The 15,347-nt window shown below is 32.6% G+C and overlaps 1 protein-coding gene across 3 annotated transcripts in view; it reads right to left on the reverse strand.

Moving 5' to 3' along the window:
- LOC144844366 (1-phosphatidylinositol 3-phosphate 5-kinase-like) overlaps positions 1–15,347 on the reverse strand; it is a 56,534-nt gene that overhangs the window by 4,796 nt on the left and 36,391 nt on the right. For all 3 annotated transcript variants that reach the window (XM_078701266.1, XM_078701257.1, XM_078701249.1), the window contains exons 32-34: positions 14,691–14,867; positions 13,458–13,561; positions 12,984–13,112 (exon numbers count right to left, since the gene is read on the reverse strand). In XM_078701266.1, the coding sequence (XP_078557392.1) occupies positions 12,984–13,112; positions 13,458–13,561; positions 14,691–14,867 (410 nt within the window). The remainder of the gene's footprint in view (positions 1–12,983; positions 13,113–13,457; positions 13,562–14,690; positions 14,868–15,347) is intronic.

Genomic DNA, 15,347 nt, shown 5'->3' on the forward strand with positions numbered 1-15,347 from the left:
ATCATCTATAACCAGAACAGCATCTAAAATGGCTAATAAAAAAGGTATTTCTTGCTTGCATTACTCTACTGTAAAATCAACTTATATTCCAAATCCAAACAAAAAAATCTTATGGTTGAATGTAATACAGATATCTGTTTATGTCTGTAAAATCTTGATTACAAATATTTCATTAAAGGGTGAATCTACAAACCCTAATTGTGGTAAACTAACATTATTTGAATGTGGTAAGTATAGTAATTGGTCATGGGGTGTGCAAGATGTGTGTGTGGTGCAGCTCATCTTACAAGAATATAACAATAATCAACTAATGATTTGTTAAAATGCTGTGCACTGCTTTTGTGGCCAGAACATGGCTTACTCACTTTTTGAATGGTTGTACTTTTTTTGTTAGAGAATTTGCATTTAGTTAAGCATGCAAGTTTAATGTTTTATTACCTAATTTTTCCACTATATGAGCTACTTACATTTCAACAAGGGTTCAGTTTCTTTTCATAATGATGAAGTTTGCAATTTATTCTTCATCAATTTTCTTTTCAGACAGCAAACTTCTAGTGAAATGCCTGACATTGAAAGTAACTTCAGGGACTTAAAGCGTGATCTCAGTAAACACTATAAGGGTCTCAACTACCTGTGGTTGAAGTTCCTCATATATGATTTTATACCAGGAGAATATATTACCCGCCCAGATTTCACAGGGAATAACTTATTTAATAAACTCCAAACATCTGGCTATATTGGACCTGGTAATGTCAATCTATTATTAGAAGTTACTGAAATATCAGATTTGAAGGATGCTAAACATCTTGTAAGTCAGTACAGGTGTATCAACACTAATAATGACGACATTACTGGTCCAGAATATTTGTCTACATTTCGGAAGCAACTATTTAAGGCCTTAAAACAATGTGGACCAGAGGATTTGAATGAAGTTATTGGTTACTATGGACTAGAGGATTTTGATTTTAAGAACATTTGAGACGTTGTGTTTAAATTAGAGAGAGACGGACTATTAAAAGATGAATCAAGCAAAATTAAGTTTAAACGTCTCCTTGTACAGTGTGCACAGGATGAATTGTTATGTATTGGTATGTATTTATTTCTTTTCACGTTATCTTGTAAAATACAATATATTTTACATCTTTATCAAAGGCAAATTACTGAAAAATCAGTGGAGATATAAATAAAATAATAAAAAACTAAATCAAAACGATAAAGTAAAACAGCCAGAAAGAAGTTCCAAGCTTTCAGAAAATAATACTCTTTGGCTTCTGCCAAAAGTATAAGTTAAGTTCAAACAATTTAAATGTATTTTTAATTGGTACATTCTGTAATTTATCTGTGTTTTATCAATGGTAGTCCAAAGTCCAAAATTATTGTTTATAGTGATAATTGTATTTAAGGCAATTATCGCTGTATGTTATTCCCTTGAAAAACATCTGTATTATAATTAATGTTTTCATGAATTATGTTGTTAGTACATAGATATTTGTTAAAATATCTATGTACTAATAACATATTAGTATTAGTTTAGTAGTTGGATAGACTTTAAAGGGTCTATTAAACTACTAAACTAAACTAATATTGTTTCTTTAAAATGTAATATATTTTTACAAATTAAATTGGCACTAAAACAACCTAAACAGACCACATTGATCACACTTTATACCACATTTTTTTGTTTAGATGAACCTGGAACATATCAAATAACTTCACAGCATCAAAACATCCTGAAAGTAGGTATTCTATTTATTATCAAGTTTTACCAAGTTTAAAAGACCAAACAAATGGAAAATTACTGTGGGGAGGCAGCAATTAATTATATTGTAGGTTGTGTGTTAGTAAGATATTAGAAGTTACAATTTTGTATTCAATAAATGTATCTATATATAAATTATGGTTAATTCTGACATAGGCGAGCACAATGCAAAAACTTCGGTACAAATCTCCGCCTTGGATACCTACCTTATCTATCTCAGATGTACCGCGAAACGTAGATTTGATAACATTAATGTGCAGTTCGACGCTATTTTTCCATATTTCTATCTTAGAAAGATATTATAAAGAGTTTGTTAACAACATTTATGATTTCAACAGTAGATTTTCTACTCAATTTCAATTCTTGGCGGTCAAGTTATTTCCGGGTTTATGATAAGTTCACCTTGCAGCAACATGGTTTCAACTATTTTCTCTCTTTTATACACAAGGGAGCAGTTAAAATAATAGATTTGACCCTAAAGGTGACTGGAAACAGGCACTTTCCATCAATCAATACAGTGTCCCTTTGGAAGACGGAAGAAAAAAATAGATACTATAGTAGGACTGGAGCTTAAGTTGGCCATTAGTCATAGCCATTTTAGTTTTTTGTTTATTTTAGGAACGGACCGCGCGTGTGAAAGGTACAGTAGTTAAAAAATAAAAATTATACTGCAAATTAATAAAGATCAAATTAAATATACGCCATAAAGAATCGGAATATATTGTGGGGAATAGTATTATAAAATTACATAGGGAGATTTGATGATAAGACATTAATCGAGTGAAATACCGATAGCTGAGTTTTATTAAGTAAGCTGGCAGGAATAACTGTAGGCTATCTGTGTCCTGTTAGGACCGAGATGTCTGCCCATGTTGCAAGCCGTAGTGTCTTCTTCTCTGTCACGGCAGTTAGTTTCAAAAGATGTTTAAATTAAATAATGTATTAATACTTATTAGGATGATATTTATTCACCCCCCCCCCCCCCCCCCCCCCGGCCAACCCAACTATCTAATAAACGTCCATCCCATCCACATTTATAATAACACAATTATACTATTTGTAGTAGAATTCATCGCACTGTTATCTACAATTTACCAAGCATTTGTTATTCTTTTTTACCACTTTTCATATCTATTAGATAGAGGATTTCATTTGATTATAAATGTTACCATATTATTAAAACTGAAAAAATTTAACATATATCCCTCGAATAAGCCCCTCCCTCGAGTCAAATGAACTCCGCCTCCCCACCTCCGCCCTACCAAATAATAATAAAGACTATACTTTAAAATGTTATTAATCATCTAAGACACTGTGAAACAGAATAGTTTAGTTTTACGAATGTCAAGCATTTTCAATAATGGTAACCGACAGAAAACGTAAAAGAAGAACATTATCATTCCGAGAACCATCGTCTACACTTCCTAGAGCGAGCGAGCGAAGCGAGCTCACCCTCTAGTATAATTCAATTTTTTTAGATAAATCTGGAACAGAGAAGAGAAGTCCAGAAGGTATACATTTATGGTGATGGGTTGTATTGTAGTTGTAGGCCCACGGAACTAAACAATAGGTAATGTCTTATAAGTATGTACTGTACTCTAAACATTTTTATTTTCAGATGAACCTGGAACATCAAAGCAGTTCACAGAATCAAAACATCCAGAAAGTATGTATTTGATAAATATTTATTGTGAGGAGGCAGCAATTATTATCATACCTGCTTCAAATACCTGTCTAAACTCAATGAAATGTTATTTTAAACTGTTGTATATATTTGTGCTACTTTTTCTGTATTTAAGTTTATTTCATTATTACAATTTAGGGGGTCGGAGAGTCACTCGATAGTATTTTGTTTCAATTTTTGACAAGTGCTCTGTACCTTGTGACCTGTTGGTTTTTTTATTATTATTTATAAAAGATGAAATAAATGAAATAGGTTTTGTTATTATAAAGATATTCCCGCACTATAATTCTTTTTTCCCAGATAATTCTAGAACATCGCAACAATTCAAGAGACCAAGAAGTCCAGAAGGTATACATTTAATTAATTTATGGTGATTGTATGTCATTTGTAGTTGTAGGTCCACAGAACTAAATAATAGTTTAGAATATCTTAATCTTGGTTAATATTATGTACTGTATTCTAAATGTTTTACAGTGCCTTTTTAAAAGTGTAACTCCAATTTTTAGTATATTGCTTGTAATTTTGTTCTTGTACTTTTTCTTGTGTGTTGTTATTGTCAATGAAATTATTTTTTATCAAATAAATACATTTACTTATATTATTAACAATTTTGTTTGTACAGATGAACTTGGGACATCAAAACAGAGGAAGGGGTCAAGTCCAGAGGGTACGTTTTATTAGGGTGATAGGGTATACAATTTTATGTACACCCAGTAAATTGTCAGAAGATTGAAAAGCAAATGATCTATTTTTTGACAGTACAGTTCTAAATACAATTTTTGTGTGTATAGATCAACCTGGAACATCAAAACAAGAGACAGAATCAAAAAGTTCATGTATATTTTACTTATTAGAGTAATGTAATTGTTTAAGCAGTGTTATTTTATATCTTCTGTGAACGGCAGTAACAACAATAAATAAGATTATAATAAACAGATTTCTTCATCTTTATCACTTCAAATTAATTAATTAAATTTCAGTATATCACCGGGTGGTTTAGAATTTATTCTGTACCTGTGATGTTTATATATATAAAAGTATGTCTTTGGAGATCCCACTTCGTGAATAAAATACTGCAAGATGAGGGCGTATCACTTTGATCTCTGGTGCGCGTGCGTACAATTAAGGGACTAGTGCTGTTCCGCCGTACCACGCCAAGAGTGTTAAAGAGTCGCTACCCAATTAGGTTTGAACAATACCATGAAAGCCCCAGTGGTCTAATGGTTAGGACATCTGCATATCAAGCAGAAGGTTCCGGTTTCGAATCTCAGTTGTGGCGACTTTTTCTTATTCTCACAGATTTCCTCATCTTTATTGTTTCAAATTAATTGATTAAATTTCAGTATATCACCGGGTGGTTTAGAATTAATTCTGTGCCTGTGATGGTTATAATATAAATAAGGAAATATTTGTAGCAAATATTGTAAATATATATAATTCACAATTCTATTATTTATGCTATTTTAAATTCCTATACACTTTAACATTTTCTTTTTTCCCATTGTTCTTGACTTCACAAATATAATACTATAAAAATAGATAGATCATACACATGCACAACTTACAGAAAATATTAGGAGAAGAAAAAATTAATAAATATTTATAACAGCCTTACATTTAATATTATTTTAATTGTTTAGATGAAAAAATAAGACACTATCTGCTAACCAATCAACACAAAGTATATCGCAAATTCCATCGATTTACACCACAAATCATGAATTCTGCATTTGAAGTAGATTTGACTGATATGTTCACTGAGTTGGAACTACTAAAAGCCAACACACAGGAAGGCAATCAATCTATAGAATTGAAAGATATGCTACAAAGAATTACATCTACACCTAAATGCAGAGTTCATATTAGAGAGTTAGAAAAAGGTGAAAGTATTTTAAATGTTATTCTAAAGTCAATTGAGCTTGCAGATTTCAGCTCGTCAACAGGTCTATCAGGAGATGATCAAAAAATGATCAAGACATTTATAAGGGATCATGATGATGAAATTGTATTACTATTAGATGGTTTAGATGAATTAAGATTTCAAAACAAAAGTCCACTACGTCTTTTCAATCATGAAAGATTAGAAAGGAGTTCAGTGGTAGTTACTTCTCGTTCAATAAATATAGATGAATACATTAAGAAGAGCAATTTACATGTGCAAGTCAAAGGATTTGATAAGAAAAATGTAACAAAATATATTAATAGATATTTTAAACATTTTGACAAATCTAAACTGGGAGATTCATTTATTGAAAGCTTTAATCGTTATGATTTCCACCAAACACATCCAGAGATATATTCAATGTGCAGAAATCCAATGTTGCTTCTCTCAATTTGTTTCATGTGGGAAATTAACAAAGATCTTCCTACTGACAAAGCAGATTTATTCAAAGCCTTTTTTCTATGCATTTTGAATCAATTTAACAGACAAGACAATCCTCCTAAAATTTGTAAATTTGACAAAATACCGGAGAAATATCTAACTTCTATGCTTCTGTTAGGAAAGTGCATGTATAAACAATTAAAGAAAAACCAACTTTCATTTACCAAAGATGAGTTATATACAGCAGGTTTAGATAAAGATAAAGTAGATGATATCCTACCCTTGACTCTAAAACTTGGTTTTGTATATGAAGATATGTCTAACTTAGACAAGTCTAATCTGGCAAACAACTCCTCACAAGTTAATAGTGGAGTCATTGGTTGGTTTTTACCTATACAAGTTATGTGAAAAAGATGATTTGGAGAGTGAAAGTGACAATATAAAGTTATTAATTTCAACATTAGGTGATGAGGAATGGGAGATGATAAGGGAAAGTGAACATTTCATTAAGGCACATGAATTTTCAATTGGATTTCTTGGTTCCAGTGCTGCAAATTTGTTGAAACATTTGATCACAAATAGTTTTTAAACATATCGATCTTTGGTTTTGCTTCTGAAACAAGTGGTTAATGATAAGCATTTGCAGGAAGTAGAAACTAACCTTATGAAACATTTAACAAAAACAAAGTTAGACATACAAATTAATGATTTATGTAACTCATTAAGATTGTTTCTCGCTCATCACAGACAAAATACAAATGTACATACAAACAATGTAATATACCTTATTAGAAAAGCTCATGACATACATGCAGATTACATTAATTACGAGTTTGTTAGTGATATGCCATCTGAAGAAAAAGGAAAAGCACTTGCCCATAGTTTGATTGCTGTATCAGATCAAGCAAAGATTTTGAACAGGATAACTGGAGATTGTGTGAATTATGTAGTAGAAGAATGTGAAAAACACAATATGAAATATGACACAAAGAAACATTCATTGTAAAACAACTGCTGCATACTTTGTTCATATTTTAACAAATTCACCAGCACTGAAAGAATTCATTGCATCTTCTAATACTATTACAGGTAATATTTTGAATGATATAGTACTAGGCCTACAATGTGCAAATGAAATGCATGCTAAAAATAGGCAGCAAAAAATGTTAAAATTATCCACCCTTATAATAAGTAATAATAAGATCAGATATGCTTGGCCTTAATATGCATAATTGCAATTTATCAGGTGAGGTGATGAATAATATGATCACAGAGTGTTCTAGTAAAAGAGTTATCTTGAGGTTATCTAAACTGGATATAAGTGATAATAATCTCAGTCAAATTGATGGTGCTTTACTTGCATCTTTAATGTGTATGATAGATAGTTCAGGGTTGAATTTACCTACACTTAATATGCATAATTGCAATTTATCAGGTGAGGTGATGAATAATATGATCACAGAGTATTCTAGTAAAAGAGTTATCTTGAGGTTATATAGCCTGGATATAAGTGATAATAATCTCAGTCAAATTGATGGTGCTTTACTGGTATCTTTAATGTGTATGATAAATAGTTCAGGTATATATGTTTTTTCTCAACTTAATATGCATAATTGCAATTTATCAGGTGAGATAATGAATAATATGATCACAGAGTATTCTAGTAAAAGAGTTATCTTGAGGTTATCTGAACTGGATATAAGTGATAATAATCTCAGTCAAATTGATGGTGCTTTACTGGCCTCTTTAATGTGTATGATAGATAATTCAGGGAGACTTGATTTACTTACACTTAATATGCATAATTGCAATTTATCAGGTAAGGTGATGAATAATATGATTACAGAGTGTTCTAGTAAAAGAGTTATCTTCACACACGCATTAAAAAGTTGAAAATGCGCTTTCTAATCAATTTCGCTCACGTTTCAGGTCATTGAGCATTTCAGCTCGTACATAGCATAGAAAGGCTGTTTTTGCAATTGATTTTTGTTTCTCAAGTGATCAATTCCATTCATATGTTGACTATCGGATGTCATCATATGGCCACCTGAATTTTGTAAATAAGATTTGCATCTGGCTTCTACATGCCCAAATTCCTTTAAAATTATCTTCCAGAATTGCTATCTTCATGTTTCATTTTAATGAAATCATCATGTTAAAATATTAGAATAAGTGAGTCTCGTAATTTCATCTATGCTACACTGCATGTAATTATATAGTGTATTCTGTAATGTATACTGTATGTCATGTTGTGCTTAGTAGGTTTTGTGCATTAAGCGCTATATAAGATCGATGTACTATTATGTCATAAGATGGCATTATCAATTTTCTGTGTTCAAATTTTAATATGCGTGCATGGTGCAATTGCGCGGATAAACTAACTCGTCCAAAGTGACGAGTTAATGTTAATGTTGTTCATTTTGTTAATGAAAACTGGTACTAATTACTGCTAAAACTGTCAATAATTTGGATAATGTTATGATACACTTTTATACTGATTAGATAGTACAGTAAACTCCCTCAATACCAGAAACCTTTGGGCTGAGCTAATATGTCTGCTTTTCCAGAAATCCTCATGGTATTCCGAATGCGTTTTGAATAGTAAAATAAGAACTTGGGTCCTTTTAGACTCTGGTTTTGGGAGTGTTTCTGGTTTTGGGAGAGTCAACTGTACCAATATATATTATTATTTAATATTTACCTATGCAATGTATTAAAGTAATACTGTACCACAATGCCAACAAATTTAGATTTTATATGATTTATGTACTCATAATAACAATAGTGTCCTTAAGCAATACAAATAATTTAATTGGTATGTAAATTGAATAATTTGATTAAAGAAACAAGTAAAATTTATGTTTTTGTGTTTGAATATAGTAAACTTATGAATAGACTTCCTTTAAGTCTCTAATTATTTTTTTTTTAAATGGAGTTAGTATTCTTTTACAAGCGCTACTAGTCGACATTCACCCCTAGGACAACTACCCCTAGGACAACTACCCCTGAGGACAACTACCCATGAGGACAACTACCCCTGAGGACAACTATCACCTATTATATAAAACCTAAATTCTTGTTATTTGATTGGACGAATGTGGGTCACATGGCGTGCAATAGTACACACTATTAAACGATCGTTTAATAGTACTTTTTTTCGTGTACGAAAAAAAAATCTTTGCCCGTTTGGAAAATATTTTGTTTATACTATTGCTTTTGAAATACAACAGCGCCACATATTTTGTACTTTCACCGTGATTTGAATGTTATGACTGGCTTTTCGCGATGGAAGTACATTTCTGGAGAGATATATGTACTAATTTAGAACAAAAAGGCATTTAAATTAGCTTTAGATCGTTTGTAGGATTTTGATTAATTAATGGGAACATCTCTACAAGACGTGGAATCATTGGAAAAACCATAATTAGCCTAGATGAGTTCCAATTAGTGATAGTAATAATTATCCTAGATGAGTGTTGAATTTGGTGAATGATGAAAGGTTAAATATCAATTTGGCTTTGCCTCGTTGATATAGAACCAGCTATCACTTAGCAGACATCCCACTACCCAATAAAAATTCGCTGGGACAAATATATCATGAGTGTTACGTATCTTAGAGAGCATTTTACTCTTACTTTCATTGGAGGGTGGTACCCTGGGTGTTGTCCAATGAGCAGTAGTCCTAGAAAAGCTAGATTATTGATTTTTAGACATTTCCATTTATAAGAAACAAGTTGTTTCAATAAGCTCTATAGTTTACGTAGGTCACTAACATTTTGTCTTTATATGCCCGATACTATTAGCATCATTTTTTATAAATTTTATTTTATGACAGTTTGGAGACAAGTCTTGCAGACCCTTTGCAAAAAAGCCGTATACGAACATATACGATTTACATACGTTTTGTTTATGTTTCGTATAGGAAGTCCACTTCGTATACGAAACATATGCGTCATTTCGGAAGTTCCTGCCCGCATAATAAACATATACGAACCTTATACGATCATTTATAAACAATTATACGATCCGTATACGATACAACGCGCATATACAAACTGCATCATATTACCAAGCGAAAGGGGACTGTCCCTCTTTTTACAAGACGACGATAGCATACGTTTACGATGGCAGGAGCATCTTGACTTCAATATTATTAGTGTACAATTTGTTTGTTTTTTTCAGTCAGTATATGTACATTAAATTCCCTATGATGATTTAGTTAATAGTTTTCGTGAATGAAAAAAATTGGTGCTGTATTTTACGAGACGTTATTTTTGTATCAAGCATAAAAACCCAGGCTGTTCCGCCTTGTTTATCCCCTCTGCTATTTCTTTACCTTTGGTATGTTCCATTAATAAGTGAATCATACAAAATGTGCTGTTATTAATTTGAAAGTGCTTTAATTAATATTAATGTACTTGGAAATAAATAAATAAATATTATATTGTGCCCGCAGTATATTAAATTTAAAACGAGTAAGTAAAGTCTATAAATTACGATTTAATAAAAATGTAGAATACATGTGGCTCCCTATTATATATATGGAATGATCCAAATAAATTCGCACAAAACGTGTACGTGTACTACATGCTTGTGTTGTGTGTGCTGCATGCATGCATGACATTCATTTTCAACCATCATTGTTGTTGTCCAAAAGGATTTTTTTGGCTACGGTTTTTAACTCACCATAAAAAATTAAAAATGGGATGTAGTTACAGTAGGCCCTCCATGGCCCAAGTAGATAGTAAATTTGATGACTTCTAGCTAGCTAGCTATAGGCATATTGCAATTGTATAGATCGAACATGCAGTAAATATGCTACTGCAGCTCTAGTAAACTAAGAGTACCTAGGCCAGGCCTGGGAAAAATATGCCAAGGAAAAGAGTCTGTGGTACACTCATTGTAAAATTCCCCATATATTAGATTTGGTTATATTGTATTATTTTAATAACCTACTCTAGCTAGTATATCAACAACGGTGAAATGGAAATACGATGCATTATGCATATCATCGTTGCAGAGTTAGAGGTGGTGCCAACAAACATTCAACAGCCAAAAATACAAAAGAGAAGCTCCGACGTTTTAGAGCATTTTAGGCATACAGAACTAATTGCTGTCAATTTAGTTGTCACTAATGAATACAATTTAACATAATCTACATATAACTTTAAAAATCCAAATGATAAATTGTACGAGAACGTAGTAAAACCAGGTAAATGTCAAATAATTATTTTACATCTCCCTGGTAAAAAGGTACCCCACGCCCCCATTTTTATGCCTCCATCATTTATTTAATTATTTTTATTTATTTAATTCGTAAATTTTAAAAAAATCTAAAAAAATATGTGAACCTTTGTAACTTTTTGTTAATAAGATAAGGCTTTATTCATATCATAGGCGTTGGAGTGGTATAACAACTATGAGCCTAGTTGCGAGGATACCGCCTCGTAACTACGTATTGACGACGTTTTATTATAATATTGAATATGTGTTACTTAAAAAAGGATGTAATAAAATTGTGTACACATTAGTAGCTAATAGTATTTTTGTGCCATTCTCTGTACACACGCCTGCCGGATATTTGTTTATCAATTTAATGAATTTAACACATTTTGAGAATTCAAAGTTTTGATCTTTTTCAAGAATCTGATAACCATGACTCATCTTTTTACATAATATACAGCATCAGCATGTACAATCTAATTAACAAAGGACAAGGATTTAAAATAAACTGTTACAAATAAACAACTTGCCAAATTAGTGTTACTCCATCTCCATGCTACAACACACTTCGCGGGAATAATATCGCTTAACATAAATGATGTAATTTGACCACCCAAAGCTTGCATGTGATGTGACGAATTGAGAGGATTAAACGACGTACCCGCTATGATATGCATGACTGGCCAACAGAGAGCCGAGCCGACCACGACAACTGTAGGCAACCGAGCGACGCTCGGTCGTCGTCGGCCTTGTAGTATACCTACCTAGTAGTATACCTGTTTAGCGTATTTTATTGACTTGCGAAAAACTTTGTTTGAATTTTATCGGTAGCCTAGGCTATCTATTAAATATGGTCTTATGTCCTAGCTCCTACTTCTACTACTTACTAATACTAGACTAGGCCTAATGGCTGGTGCTAGGCCAGAGAGCCAGCCTACGTATTTGTTGTAATGACAATTTAAATGTTTTATTTAGCTCTATTATTCTACTCATTACTACTATTATTACCTCTGCCAAGGAGGTTATGTTTTCACCCCTGTATGTTTGTGTGTGTGTTTGTGTGTGTGTTTGTGAACAGCTGGAGGCCACAGTTTTCATCCGATTCTCACCAAATTTGGCCACAATGATCTATGCCCCAAAAGCTTGGACGAGTTCAATTGGGAGGGGAAAAGGTCATAGGTCAAGGTCACAACTAACAAAAAACTATTTTACTGCCTAGAGACCACAGTTTTTATCCGATTCTCACCAAACTAGCCACAATGATCAATGACTCATCATATAATTGTGTTTAAATTTTGAAGGGTCAGGGTCAAAGATCAAGGTCCACAAAAAAAAACTTAACGGGACTTGAACCAGCGATCTCAACTGTGAGAGGCTGGATACATAACCATTACACCAAACTCTCATTCACAATTTTGTAGTGTACAGTTAGCCTATTTACACTTAGAACTAATAAAAAAAAATTAAAAAAATATATATATATTTTCCGGGGACATTTCATGTAGGGGAATTTTACAGTAGACGGAGGTTTGTACTCTCGGAGTATCCTAGCCTAGTTTGTTCGTATACGATCCGTATACGTCCTGTATACGATATTCTTATCATGAATAAACAACGTATACGAACGTATGCTAAACGTATACGATGCCAACCCTTTGTGAAGCAACAGAGTGGAAATAATGTAAACAGTAAAATCGTATACGATCGTATACGGCTTTTTTGCAAAGGGGAGACACCAGATACTTACATAGCCGGTAAGGCTAGTGGCTTAATAAGCAGCCTTTCCATTAAATACACAACCAAAGTCTTTGGGAGTAGAGTTGTTCTGTCATGAGAAAAAACACTGACAGGCTTTGAACCCAGGACCCTGTGATCGGTAGCTGAGCATTTGAAAACCACCAAGCTACAGCTAATTAGTGTTGGTGGTATATACAGTTTTTCAAGAAATTTATTAAAAATAAATGTAAAGAAGTATATAAAACACACTATGTTACCTGAGACATTTTTCTGTCAAAGAAAAGATTTTCCATAATGAGGAGGTCTTGCTTAAGAGTATCATTGGTAAGTGAGTTGCGGAAACCAACACGATACACTCCAAGGATCACAGCCAATGCTGTTGGTTCCTGAAAAAAAACAAGCAATAATAAATGATTGATGGACATGTGTGTATAGCGTGGGATAGCATGATTTAATAGCAAGACAACATTTTCCTCTAGTAGCCAAACACTGTATTTACAGTAATAAGCCTTTATACTAATTACAGCTAAAACTCCAACTTTACTTAGATGCAAGATGGTCTGTCACTTTCTACTATAATATTTAAAATAAAATATATGATTTTATAAGTTGGTTACGCAAAGAAATAATTACAATAATAACAATTTTTTCAATATTATATATAAACTTTAGTTTAATATCCTTTTCTAAATCCTACTTTATTTACTTTTCCAAAAACCCATTTTACTTACATTTTTCTCATATGCTTGTGTCAGGTACTTAAAGTATTGTGGACCAAATTCTTGAAAAGATTGGAATTCCAGGCGAGACATCTGTTTTAAAATGAATCGATCATCTACCAAAATAAAAAAAATATATCACTACATCATACAGATTCAAATCTATACCAAAGAGATTATCTACACATACTCTACTGATTACACACAATCGTTTCAAGCATGTACAATTAATATTTTTCTTAGCCATTGGTCATTCAAGCCTATAAAGCAAACAACAAAACGGAATATCATGTTGGATGAAAGTTATCCAACAGCATGAAACAGCAAATAAAAACGTAATCTATATGCGTTGTTGTGGTTTTTAATATATTTAATTTTTCATTTCATTTCTATGGCACTTTTAACAAAGCGTTGCACACCAGAAAAACAATACATAAACAATTCAAAAATTAAACATTAAACAAGGATTCAGGTCTTTCATGGACACTGACATCATTGGGCAGTCATTTGGTCATCTCACCTTGTGAGGAAAATTTGTTCCTTACTAGGCTCATTTGAATGATTAGAGACATAGGGTATGTTCAGACTCACAGAGTTACGGTGGAGTTATGTAAGCGGCGTACATATTTTTGTGTCTGAACCAGGCGGATTAGCGTTAGGGAGCTGTTACTCCGCGCCAGTGGCGTTAATAACTCTAGCGGGAGAGGGTAGATATCATAACGCTAATCCAGTGATGCATCACTGATTTTAACCTTAACCAATGAAAATACACGACCACGATACCCGTACCCAATGATACGACAGCGAAATAGCTATGTAAAATGTATTTTCAGGTTCAGATTTTAAAGAACAGAAAAGTTGGCGTCAGTGATATGATATTTTCATAAATTAAATCAATTAATCAGATAATTGTCCGAGTAGGCCTAACAATTACGTTTTAAATTATTTGGAATTAAAATGCAATTCTACAAGTAGTAAGAACAAATCAGTATATTTGAAGGTAAACATTATATAAATAAAAATAACAAAAAACAATGTAAACTTTCATGCATTGTCATGAATGTATACATAGTATAGTTCTATCTGCTTTGACCTGATCAGAGTGTTTTAAACGCAAGGCATTGGAATGTTGATCGTTGTGTCTGAACACCTTGGCTTTTAACGCCACGGATTACCGTACGCCTTGCGTAGATAACTCCACCGTAACTCCGTGAGTCTGAACATACCCATATTTAACAAAAATACCTTTAGTTTTTAGGAATCTTGAGCCAGACTTTCCACCTCTAGCAATCCAACTCATACATGCAGACAGTGAACGGATAAATGCCTCTTCACCGGCTGGAAACACGGTCGCACGCAAATTGCGAAATTCTTCAGCATAGTATATACGACAGTAGAATTTAGCATTATTATCTGCAAACTCTATAAGTGAAAAAGATTACACAATAGGTAATATGTGGAAAATGTATCTTCTGTGGGCTAGTATACTAATAATGAATGTATCTACTGTGGGCTAGTATACTAATAATGTATCTACTGTGGGCTAGTATACTGATAATGTATCTACTGTGGGCTAGTATACTAATAATGTATCTACTGTGGGCTAGTATACTAATAATGTATCTACTGTGGGCTAGTATACTAATAATGTATCTACTGTGGGCTAGTATACTAATAATGTATCTACTGTGCGCTAGTATACTAATAATGTATCTACTGTGGGCTAGTATACTAATAATGTATCTACTGTGGGCTAGTATACTAATAATGAATCTACTGTGGGCTAGTATACTAATAATGTATCTACTGTGGGCTAGTATACTAATAATGTATCTACTGTGGGCTAGTATACTAATAATGAATGTATCTACTGTGGGCTAGTATACTAATAATGAATGTATC

Source organism: Antedon bifida, chromosome 1, assembly GCF_963402885.1.
Source record: "Antedon bifida chromosome 1, ecAntBifi1.1, whole genome shotgun sequence".
Lineage (NCBI taxonomy): Eukaryota > Metazoa > Echinodermata > Crinoidea > Comatulida > Antedonidae > Antedon > Antedon bifida.